The 13463-nt window shown below is 36.4% G+C and overlaps 1 protein-coding gene across 1 annotated transcript in view; it reads right to left on the reverse strand.

The window, feature by feature from the left end:
- Positions 1-13463, reverse strand: part of LOC124775894 (inter-alpha-trypsin inhibitor heavy chain H4-like) — a 148114-nt gene that overhangs the window by 44831 nt on the left and 89820 nt on the right. The window contains exons 4-5 of the mRNA XM_047250732.1: positions 10513-10645; positions 1475-1598 (exon numbers count right to left, since the gene is read on the reverse strand). Coding sequence (XP_047106688.1) covers positions 1475-1598; positions 10513-10645 — 257 coding nt within the window. The remainder of the gene's footprint in view (positions 1-1474; positions 1599-10512; positions 10646-13463) is intronic.

The following is a 13463-nucleotide window of genomic DNA, read 5'->3' on the forward strand; positions in this document are numbered from 1 at the left end:
TGTGGCATTATGGGTGGAAGGATTATTGGCCCCCATTTTATCAATGGCAATCTAAATGGTGCAATGTATGCTGATTTCCTACATAATGTTCTACCGATGTTACTACAAGATGTTTCACTGCATGACAGAATGGTGATGTACTTCCAACACGATGGATGTCAAGCACATAGCTCGCGTGTGGTTGAAGCAGTATTGAATAGCATATTTCATGACAGGTGGTTTGGTCATCGAAGCACTATACCATGGCCCGCATGTTCACCGGATCTGACGTCCCTGGATTTCTTTCTGTGGGGAAAGTTGAAGGATATTTGATATCGTGATCCACCAACAATGCCTGACAATATGTGTCAGCCCATTGTCAATGCATGTGCGAACATTACGGAAGGCAAACTACTCACTGTTGAGAGGAATGTCGTTACACGTATTGCCAAATGCATTGAGGTTGATGGACATAATTTTGAGCATTTATTGCATTAATGCGGTATTTTCAGGCAATCATGCTGTAACAGCATGCATTCTCAGAAATGGTAAGTTCACAAAGGTTCATGTATCACATTGGAACAACTGAAATAAAATGTTCAAACGTACCTATGTTCTGTATTTTAATTTAAAAAACCTGCCTGTTACCAACTGTTCATCTAAAATTGTGAGCCATGTGTTTGTGACTATTACAGCACCATCTATCAAAAAACAAAAAAAAGTGGTCTAACTAAAACATTCATATTTCCTTATGTACAACACAAATATGTAATAAAAAATGGGGGTTCCTATTTTTTAAAAAATGCAGTTGATATGCGTTTAATCGATGGCAGCACCATCTAGCGGGCCAACCATAGTGCCATCTGGTTTCCCTTTCAAGCTAGACAAGTTTCGCCCATTGCAGTTTTTTCGTTTGACACTTATTTCATGAGACATTTTGCCCGGTCACAATCAATAGACTAACCTGTATATAATTATGTATTATAGCATGTGCGATGTAAAGAGAATAGTGTGCCAGATCAGCAGTCATTTAGAAACAGGAAAAAACGTAGTCATATCTGGAAAGATATTCTACTATTCAGAAGAACTGCTGATTGAATAAGGAGCTCTTGTATGTACATAATACAAAAGTTCAACAATTGTGGAAATTCCTGGATGGAAAATTATGTAAATAAAACAAGCAACCACTTATGAAAAGAAGAATGGTACATGGTGCACATACTAGAAATTATCTGACTAGCTTTCAATTTCATGCTTTTTTACTGTAGTACACACAACCACACAGGTAACCAAATGCCCACACTGTATGAATGCTTGGATGTCTGTGTGAAAATGTATACTGCTACTAGAAAAAGAACAAGAGCTCAAATGCCAATGTTAGCTATTTTCTATTATGTGTTTCTGTACGTCACAAACCAATCCTCTATAGGTAATGGTACTCTTTGCCGTATTTTACGTATGAATACAAAAGTTAATTTTCTAGCAGATGACTTACTTGTACCACGAATGTTGTGATCTCCACAGCAGTTACTGAAGTAAGTGCCATATGCAGTTACACTTTCATTCACTATAGATCTAGCTTCATTGAGCTGTATGTTTACACTGAGGTCTCGAACAGTCTGTAAAAACAACATCAAGAGTTTCATATTTGACAATGCTGTACTAAACATGTCAGTCTACATAAGACATACAGGAGACCAGACACAAGGTAGATATGACATACTAGTTTAAAAAGCAGCAGAAAATAGAAAGCATCACTTTCAAAGCCAAAAGACTATCAGACTTTCAGAAGGTAAACTCCTTTATTTTGGAAGAAAAGAAGAAAAGGTAGTTCTTAAAACATGATGCAGAAAAGTAATTCAGAACATTGGGAAAAAGAGAAACGCTAGAATTTGTTAAGACAGAAATTAACAGCCTAAATCGTACGAGGAATACAGCGTCCAGTATTTTGTATAACATTAACACAAAGCATGGTGATTCCTACATCTTCATCTACATCTACATCTATAACCTACAAACCACCATGAGGTGTGTGGCAGAGGGTACATCCCATTGTACCAGTTATTAGAGTTTCTTCCTGTTCCATTCATGTATGGGGCATGGGAAGAATGATTGTTCAAATGCCTCTGTGCCTGCAGTAATTATTCTGATCTTATCCTCATGATCCCTGTGTGAGCAATACATAGATGGTTGTAATATATTCATAGAATCATCACTTGAAGCTGGTTCTTGAAACCTTGTTAATAGACTTTCTCAGGACAGATCACGACTATCTTCAAGAGTATTCCAGTTCAGTTCTTTTAGAGTCTCTATGGCACTCTGCCACAGATCAGACAAACCTGTGAACATTGGTGCTGCCCTTCTCTGCTTATGTTCAATATCCCCCGTTAGTCCTCTTTGGTACGGGTCCAACACACTTTAGTAATATTCTAGAATCGGCCACACGAGTGATTTGTAAGCAATCTCCTTTGTAGACTGATTGTGCTTCCCTAGTATTCTACCAATAAACTGAAGCCTACCACCTGTTTTACCCATGACTGAGCCTATGTGATCATTCCATTTCACATCCCTACAAAGTGTTACACCCAGGTATTTGAGGTATTTGTAAGAATTGGCTGATTCCAACAGTGACTCACTGATATTATAGTCATAAGATACTACATTTTTTTCTTTTTGTGAAGTGCACAATTTTACATTTCTGAACAATTAAAGCAATCTTCCTGTCTTTGCACCACTTTGAAATCTTATCAAGATCTGACTGAATATTTATGCAGCTTCTTTCAGACAGTGCTTCATCACAGATAACTGCATCATCTACAAAAAGTCTGAGGTTACTGTTAATATTGTATACAAAGTCATTGATATACAACAGGAGCAGCAAGGGTCCTAACACACTTCCCTGGGGCACACCTGAAATTACTTCTACATCTGATGATAACTTTCCATCCAAGGTAACACTCTGTATCCTCCCTACCAAAAAGTCCTCAATCCAGTCACAAATTTCACTTTATATGCCATATGATCATACTTTTGGTGATAAGCATAGGTGTGGCACTGCATCAAACACTTTTGGAAATCATCTACCTGGCTGCCTTGATCCAAACCTTTCCGTATGTCCTGTGAGAAAAGTTTAAGCTGGATTTCACATGATCAATGTTTTCAGAATCCATGTTGTTTGGCATTAAGGAGGCTGTTTTGTTCAAGGTACCTCATTATGTTTGATGTGACACCTCTTTTAAATCATGCCTCATTCGAGATATCAAAATGAGTTTTTCAGGAAATGATAGTACACGAGATATATGGCAAAGGGATAAATATATTGCTTGAGTATTCTAGGAATTAATGCTCTCAGAACTTTAACAGTAAACCAAACTGTAATGCAACATGTCTCCCACTGAAGGTGGATAACCTCTTTGTGACCCTTTTGTACTTACTAAATGAATCCACGATAAACACACTTCTCTTCTTTGGATCTTTTCTTTTCCTCAGTGAGTCCTCTTGGGTAAAGTTTCCAGAATTAAGAGTAAATATTTATTGGATGTTCTGTTTTGAGTTATTCTTTGTCCATTATGTAATCTAATAACACTGTATCTTTATGCCTATTTACCTGCAACATGATACATTTCTTTGTGTTCAGAGTCAACTAGCAATCTCTCCACCAAGTGTCAGTTCTTTGCAGATTTTCATACATTTCACTACTGTTTTATGGTGTTGTGACTTCTCTATATACATCAGCATTGACCTATGTCACATTATAGATTACACTAAGTTTTTGTCAACATATCATTCAGCTGTTATTAAAGACATGAACTATGTGGTGCTTATATACAGTATAATTGCTGCAAATGGTAAGAGAGAGAAGACAATCACAGAGTAGGTAGAGACAGATAGTGAGAAAGAAGTAAAGCTCTGCAAGCAGCTGTGGTCAGCAACAGAGAGTGTGCTGCTGTGAGACTAGCAGTCCCTCTGCACACACAGGCAGTAGTGTGATGGGAGCCTTGTCTGTCGGTAGCTGTTCCAGAGGCTGAGATTGTGGTGCATGGATTTAGAATGCATGAATGTATCCATCATGAAAGGTGAACATTGGGGCTGGTGATTGACTATGTTACATAAGCAAATGGTAAGTTAACCTTGGACATCTTCAAAAGGCATTGTGAATATTTAAAGCTAAAGCTACGGTGATTGACTATGTTTCATAAGTAAATTGTACATTAACTATAGTAATCTTCAAAAGGCATTGTGAAGATTTAAAGCAAGAGTATCAATGTTATGTGACAACAGTTGGAAGTAATTATGTTTGACAACATAACTGAATTGCATTGTGGACATGTTTCCATACAAGTGTAACTTATCCACCAGAGAATTAGTGAATTGGTGGACAGATTACACTTCTATGGAAACATGTACGTAATAATAATTGAAACTGGTAGTAAGACAAGCTGCTTCGAACTTGAGGTCTTATTCACTGATACACCTAATTAACATTAATACCAGAGAGAGAAGAAATTAGATATCTCAGGAACCTGACTTGTCAAAAGGGAGTGTAGATGTTAAGAAATCAGCTTAATTTCTTGTTGTATGGGTTAAGGCTAAAGGCAAATTGCATATGTTTATGAAAACTGTCATTGAGCATAATCCTGTTAATAACAAACGTCTTTATTGAACAGTCTTCAGCATAGTAACAGTAAATGTTTTTGTATTAAGCTCATCTGTTTTAAGACAATTTCAACCTGCATTTTTTTAAAGTTGGATAAATAAGTTTAATACATTGTTTTATGAAAATATTTTTATGTTTCTGAAGGTTGCTAATTTAATGTGATTGCATTTGTGCACATACAATTTGAAGTGAGGTTTAGTAATTCAGTATGCAGTCTGCATGAACAAATTTTAGTGCACCTAGTAAGTTATCAAATTAAACTCATTAAAAATTATGAGCACTAACAGCAATGTGGTAGAGCACCATGTAACTGTTCAACACTGTTGTATTTATGTTGGGCTGCTGAGTATCAAATAAAGTGTATAAAAGTATTACTATGACTATCAGTAATGATCCATTACATTCTACTTCTCAAAATCCATGTCTCTTCCCAACTTGAGCATCATCCACAGACTCATAGGGCTTCTAACCTTATTCACTATGTCATTTTCATATATTGCACAGAGTATTTTTCCTATAATATTTCCTTGCAGTACATGCACACCTACTTTTACATCTGAAGATTTCTGCCAGTTAAGAACAACAAGATGTGCTCTATTAGCTAGGAACTCTTCAGTCTAATCAGAGCTGGTCTGTCATTCTGACTGCTTGTCCTTTAGTCTTGGGCAGCTTTTGCCCCCAACTCTTTTCTATTGACTAGTAATTCTCTCATATGGGAGTAACAGGTGATACATGACAGAATACATGTGTGGTATAGGTAACACATAAACATCCTTAGTGGCAACTAATCAAATACAAGGAGAGTGTTATGGTTTCGAAACAAACTGGCTGAGAACCCGAGATAACCTGGCCTTGACATTTGGTATGTCAAATGCATTAAAGAGGTCTCTGCAGAACATTCTCTGATTAACACTGCATACAGGGTGTTTCAAAGTCTTTGAAAAAAATGCCATTGGAAACAAATTTTGTTAAAAACAGAATATTCACTGATATGTCATGGTGGCATTAGGCATCACTTAAGACTGATTATGCCCCTGAGAGATGGTAGGCATAGCCACTCTGTGGTGTTTGTATGCAGTGTGTATTGCCTGTTGTCCAGACATCTGCTCTGTGTGAAAGGTGGTAGGTCAAGCAAAATTGAAGTTCCTGACTCACATCTAAAATATCACTCATTCTTATGGTTTCTTATTGACAGTCACTCTATCATTTTACAGGAGTAGGTAGTAAGTTGACCACCTGCTTAGTACACTCTGCTAGTTTGGTGAAATCTTATTTTTCAAGGGCCATTGAATACAAAAGGGCACTTAGTGTTACTGGAAAGTATCAGCCAACAGTTTGTTTCCAATGAAAGTTATTCTCCACTGTGTGGTCTATCCACATTGATCTTTGTCACAAAGACTTTGAAACATATTGTGTATGCAAGATGGCGGTGAAAAAAGGTTCACGAAAATCGAGTTCCGCGAAAAATGTAAAAAAGAATGAGTCTTTATGTATTCAGTGCAAAAAAAGTATCGTTGTTCGACCTGGAAAATGTTACTGCTGCGAAGTTAAAGCAAAAAACGCAAACGAAATCATTACAAGATCAAAATCTAGTGAAAAAACCGTAGCAAATGCAAATTCAGTGACATCGACATGTAAACATTGCGATGATTTTCGTCTCGTTTTAACTGCAAAAAACAGTGAAATCAGTGAACTTAAAAGGACTGTAGCCTTATTGGAGAAACAGCTGCAACATCTTGGCTGTAAAACTCAACAAACAGAGCATGGTCTGAACCTGGAAGAAATATCAGCTACGAGTGATGTAATCAAAGGAAGAACTACTGTGGAAACCAGTACAAAACTTGGAAATAATAAAGTAAGTGCATCAAATAGTTATAATGACAAACGTGATTCCACAAACAATGTCAATCAGGAACATATGAGTCCAGATAATAATTACAAACAACAACAGCCGTCCACTGTAAATTTTTCGCGCATGTCACATCCTAAACAAAGAAATATGATTAAAAAATCAGTCGACTGGCCTCAAGTGTGCAAAAAAGAACAAAAAGTGTTGATTTTTGCCGATAATCATGGACGTCAGATAGCAGAAAAGGTAGCAGATACACAAACTAACGCAAGTGTCCAAGCCTTTGTCAAACCAGGAGCAGGCATTGCAGAAGTGACAAAAACAGTGGTAAAATCGTGTGAAAACCTTAACCCAAAAGACTGTGTCGTAATTTTTGCAGGTGCGAATGATGTTGCCAGAGATAAAGGTAGTGAACTCATCACTGTTCTTGAAAGTGTGCTACCCAAATTAGGCAACACAAATGTAGCTGTTGTAAATCAACCACACAGATACGACCTTCCTCCTTGGTCATGTGTAAATAAGTTAATAGAAAGAGTAAACAAAGAGATAGATACTGTATGCAAAAAGTTTCTGTACGTGAACTTAATAAATGTAAGCACGTTAGACAGGTCCATGCACACCAGCCATGGCCTTCATTTAAATCACATTGGGAAACAATTTTTGGTTGAAGAAATCTGTCATCTAGCAAATTGGAATCACAATAGGCCTAATATAGAAGCAGTCCAAAGTACTTTGGACAAATGGGTCATAAAGAAAGATGCAATGTCTTATAAAAAGGGTGAAAGGCATTTTTTAGGGAAGTAGACTGTATCACAAATAAATGTGATGCAGAATTAAATTGCAAATATAAACTGAAAATTGTACACCAGAATGTACAGTCATTAACAAACAAAGTTGATGAAATAAATATACTCCTCAATAGTGAATGGAAAGATGTTTCAGTGTTATGTTTTTGTGAGCATTGGTTACAAAATGAGTATTTTCAGTACTTAAAAATATTACATTTTAACCTTGCAAACTGCTTTTGTATAATGGAATCAAAACATGGGGGAACTTGTATATATGTAAAAGAAAATGTAGATTATAAGAGTATAACATCTGTTTGCAAACTTGGTTGTGAAAGAGACTTTGAAATCTCAGCTGTAGAGTTAATGTCTGAAAACACTATTATTTTATGTGTGTATAGATCTCCTGTTAGCAACATAAGTGTTTTTTTCAAAAAATTGGACCTTGCTTTAAGCAAACTTAAGACAACTGGGAAAACAGTGGTACTATGTGGTGATTTTAATATTGACTTTCTGAGCCATAGCCCTCACAGGGAAACGTTTTTAAATATTGTAAAAGCCTACAATCTTTGTCTTACTGTTAGCTCTCCAACACATGTAACTAAAACTAGTGTCACTCTCCTTGATCAGGTATGTGTAAACATGGACAAGTGTACATCAGAAAACTTTGATACCGGCTATAGTGACCACCTTTCACAATTACTGACCATACCTGTAAATCACACTTCGACCAGTATAGAAAATGTTATCCATAAAAGGATTTATAGTGGGAAAAATATTGAATGCTTCCAGTACCTAATCAGTGAACAATCTTGGAGAGAAGTATATGATACCTCTAATACTAACGAAAAGATGGAACATTTTTTGAACATATTCAAGCATAACTTTGACATAGCTTTTCCACAAAGGAAAGTTATTTCCAAGAGCACAGATGGATTCAGAAACTGGATTACATCAGGCATCAGAGTATCTTGTAAAAGGAAGCGGGAACTTTTTCTGCAGTCAAAAACTAACAGCAGTCCAGAATTTATTAATTATTTCAAAAAATACAAGCTAGTTTTGAAACGCATCATAAAGGAGGCAAAAATTAAGGAAAACGACAAATATATTATGAAGTCATCCAATAAAACTAAGTCCATGTGGAAAGCTGTGCAGGATCTTACTGGGAAGAAGACAACTCACAAAAATATTGTGATATCACATGATGGCAATAATGTCACTGACCCTAGGGAAGTTGCAAATAGTTTCAATTCTTACTATGCAACTGTTGCTGGGAAATTAGTGAAGGAAAAATTTGGAAATCCACCTAATACAACATGGAAAGAACTTTCATCTATTGAAATAAATAATATATCCATGTTCCTCAGTCCAGTAAGCCCAACAGAGCTCCTAAATACCATTAATTCACTGAAGAGTAAGTACTCAACTGGTATTGATGATATTCCAGATTATATTATAAAAATAACAGCAAGACAAATACTTTCACCTTTATTGGACATATGCAATTCATCCTTATCATGTGGTGTCTTCCCTCAGCAACTGAAAATGTCAAAAGTAATACCCCTATATAAAAAAGGTGATCATCAATGTATGGGTAACTATAGGCCTGTGTCTCTATTGTCAGGGTTTTCGAAAATTATTGAAAAAGTGTTCCTTTCAAAACTAATTACATTCTTCGACAAGAATAATATTATTTCTGGGTGTCAACATGGCTTCAGACCACAGAGATCAATTGAAACTCCACTTTCAATCTGATAAACCATGTCGTAAATGCAGTGGACAACCACAGAAATATCTCAGGTTTATTCTTGGACCTAACAAAAGCTTTTGATGTGATTGCTCATTCTATACTCCTGAGGAAGCTCGAATGGTATGGTGTAAGAGGTGTGCCAAATCAGTGGATCAAATCATATTTGGAATATAGTTCTCAGGTAACTGAAATTAAGTACACAGAAGGAAATGAACTCCAGGTACACGTTTCAGAACCATGTGGACTAACTCATGGTGTTCCACAGGGCTCCATTTTAGGTCCCTTTCTTTTTTTGGTCTACATTAATGATTTCCCATCACACGTTAGGGATTCTGAACCAGTACTGTTTGCAGATGACACCAGTCTATTGATTGAAGGGAATAATGAAGAAAATCTTACTGCATCTGCAAAAGATATTACAAAAGGAGTGTCTGAATGGTTTACCAGAAACAGGCTAATAGTTAATCCCCAAAAAACTGTACTAATGAATTTCCACACTGATCAAAATAAAAATCCGGCACAACCTGTAATATGTATGGATAACCAAAACATTAGTTCTGTCAATGAAACTAAATTTCTCGGGATTCATATCCAGGAAAATCTTAAATGGAACACTCATATCACAGCCCTAAATTCAAAACTAGCAAAAATGAGCTATGTGGTAAGAATTCTCTGCAACAGTACTAGTGCAGAAACAATTAGGGCTGTATACTTTGCTCGTGTACATTCAATACTGAAGTACGGTATCATTTTCTGGGGAAATGTACATCAGGCCATAACAGTTTTCAGGAAACAAAAGGCAATTATAAGAATAATGAAACAAGTGAGCAGCAGAAAATCATGCAAACCTTTCTTTAAAGATCTAAAGATCCTACCCCTTCCCTGCATTTATATACTGGCAATAGTCACGCATGTCAAAAAAAGCATACTGAGAAAAGAAAACCTTTTTCCTCAAAACAAAAGTGTCCATGATTACAGTACCAGGTCAGACAGTAACATACACGTCAATCATTGTAACACCACATTATGCCAAAAAGGTGTATATCATGCAGGAACAAAACTTTACAACAGATTACCAAGACATATAAAATCTCTTACTGAACTACAAAGCTTTAAAAAGTCTGTGACATCCTACCTTCTGAAAAACTGCTACTATTCAGTCCCACAGTAACTTATGCAAGAAAAAATGTAATTTGTATCTTTAATTGTAGAAATAAGTTATAAATATACAGTATTTCAAAAATTTGTAATTATTAACTGTATAGATCCAATTTGTCATAAAAATTTATAAAATTTATGTTTGATATTTGAAAATCCAGTAGCCAAAAAATGTTTTCTGTCCAATATCCTGTGTACAATATATGTACTTAAAAAGAGATTTATATGGACAAATAAATAAATAAATTTATTGTGAAAGCCTCTGCAATCTTAAAATGTTTACTCTATCAGTTTCTGGTGAGGTTAAGATTTAAATTAGATGGCTTTCAATTACCTGTCCTGGGTCCAATGATATAACATGTTTGTACAAAGAGAGCTTACGACTTAGCAGCTCTTCATATGTTATGTTGAAACTAAGTTTGCTTCTTGGTTCCACGTTAACTGACACAGTGAATGTGTTTGTGTCTCTGAAACAAAGAATTAAAAAGGTCCATTAGTTTCACTACAGCAGTGTATACTTTACCCTTCATATAAATGTCAGGTGTGATATTGAAAAGTATCATATGGGTAAAAAGTTCTTATTTTAATTGCCATGTCAAATTTGGATAAACTCTGAAGCTTTCAATGATTGCCTCCATCATTGTCATCAAGACTAAGTCTGACGATCATAAAACTGGTGATCCACATACTGAATTCTCACATGGGATCCCATTTTGGCACTTAGCAGGAAGTTAGTGATATTGGCTCTCCAACGTACTAGCTGAACAAGCACTTAAGTAAACTATTGGCACCTATAGTCAGTTACTGCAGACACAATGTTAAGAACTCATAAATATTTGTTGATATTATAAGATGTGTGGAGGAGAAAGCCAAGTGAAGTTATGGTCAACCTCAACATGGTCTCCCTTTTTACAGTGGTACCAGTGGAAGACACATTAAAATTACTGGATGCTCATTCCTCCCCTCAAATTTTGAAATTATTACGACACAATTTGATGACCACTTATTTTTTGTATGGTGGAAGTTACTATGAAATGACTAATGGAACAGCTGTGGTAGTCAAATACAAATAGCAAAGCCAACTGTGGAATGTTCCACATCTCCTCTGATAAAGAAATCTGAAGCTGTTCACACAAGTTCTGGTAAGGTCATGATGACCTTCTTCTTTAACTGTAGGGCCCTTCTGCACATAGACTTCCTCAAATGTGGAACCACAATCAATGCACAGCACAGTGAAGACACTTTGCAGAAACTGCATTGTGTCATAAAGTCAAAAAGCCTTAGGATACTGTTTTGGATGGAATTATACTGTTGCACAACACCCACCCACTATTGCATGAGAACATCTGCCCCCTTACTACCAATTGGACAAAATCTATGCTTCAGTTATTTGGTTGGGTAACACTGCAACATGCTCTGTACAGCCTGGATCTTTCACCACGTGACTTTTACATCTTTAGTGACTTGAAGAAAGACATACATAGACAATTGTTTTGAGTTTTACAAGGAAGTGCAAGACTGGGTGTTGTTATGGATCCATCTGGGGCCAATTGCATTCTATCAAACAGGAACTGACTTGTTCATCTCCCAATGGGATAAATGTCTTATGTGAGTGGTGATTAATTTTGAATGGAACTAGCCCATGGTCCTGTTGTGGCAGGTGTTTGGTTTTTGTTTGACTGCCCCTTAATAAAATAAATTAAAATACAATACTGTAATTTTTAGCTATCATGTACTTAGTTGTTTTCTGAAATTCTTAAATAGTTTTATCTTCAAACATTAAGACTGATATTTAAACATACACTAATAATACTAATGGTTAATAACTCTTTGTAAATTACCAGATTTAATTGTGGTTAAGAGTGATAACAATAGAATATGGGTATCTATTACTAAATCTTTTATAATGAGCCCACACTTGTAACTGTGGTACATTATTAAAAAAAAAAAAAAAAAAAAAAAAAACTTGTGCATGGGTGCGTGCGCGCACACACACACGCACACAAACACACACACACACTTACACACACACACACACACACACACACACACACACACACACACACACACACAAAGTGGTGGCTGCATGGTAGTGTGCATCTGGGTGTCTAGATGACTGTGTGTGTGAATGTGTGTGCTTTCTATTATAAAAAGAGGCAAAGCTTCCCTTATTTTACATACTGTTCTATCCAGGAATTCTCAGTATTGCTAAGCTTACTGTGAAGATATTTGCAGTGATATTTTTTGATTGGAAAATTGAAAAAGGAGTTAGTAGAATTAGGTTATTGATTAATAGCTATATTCTTGGACCCGTATATTGTGCTCCAATTTTAAGTTCATAATATTTTGTTATTGTTCTAATAATGCACCTTTGGTTTACTTCATGTGATGTATTTGGATTAACTTACCAATAAAAATCACGTACAAATTAAACTTAACGTAAAAATGGAAATGTGTCATATGAGAAAACAACTGTGTGAATGTATCATTCCATTACATGTCGCTATAATTTGTTACACCCAAGTATTTCTATGATTTGCCTGATCCCAGTTACTATTCATTCATATTTTACATTTTGAAAAGTGTACAATTTCAAATTTCTAAACATTTACAGAAAGTTGCCAATCCATGCACCACTTTGAAATTAAATCACAATCTGACAGAATATATGCACAGCTTCTTTTCAGATTGTAGTTCAAGATGAGTAACTGCATCATATGCAAGAAGTCTGAGGTTACTATTAATAGTCTCTGCCAGCTCATTAATATACAACATGAACAGCAACACATTTTCCTGGAGTACACTTGAAGTTACTTTTACATCTGTTGATAACTCTCTGTCATCTCTTTCTGGTGGGGGTAAGAATGAGGCTGGGGTGAGGAGGGTGAGGGATAGTATGGTCAGGGGTGCAGTGAAATGTTGCAGGGTAGAGGGTGGGCAGGGGAGAGGTGGGGAGGGAGGGGGGGAGGTGACGGTAAAGGAGAGAAGTAAAAAGACAGAGTGTGATGGTGGACGATTGTGTAGTGCTAGAATGGGAACAGGGAGGGGGCTGGATGGGTGAGGACAGTGACTAACGAAAGCTGAGGCCAGGAGAGCTACAGGAAAGTAGGATGTATAGCATGGAAAGTTCCCACCTGTGCAATTCAGAAAAGCTGGTGTTGGTGGGAAGGAGCCATATAGCACAGGCTGTGAAGCAGTCATTGAAATGAAGGATGTCATGTTCAGCAACAGGGTGGTTCCCTTGTTTCTTGGCCACAGTTTGTTGATGGCCATTCGTGCAGGCAG

The sequence above is a fragment of the Schistocerca piceifrons genome, chromosome 1 (genome assembly GCF_021461385.2).
Source record: "Schistocerca piceifrons isolate TAMUIC-IGC-003096 chromosome 1, iqSchPice1.1, whole genome shotgun sequence".
Lineage (NCBI taxonomy): Eukaryota > Metazoa > Arthropoda > Insecta > Orthoptera > Acrididae > Schistocerca > Schistocerca piceifrons.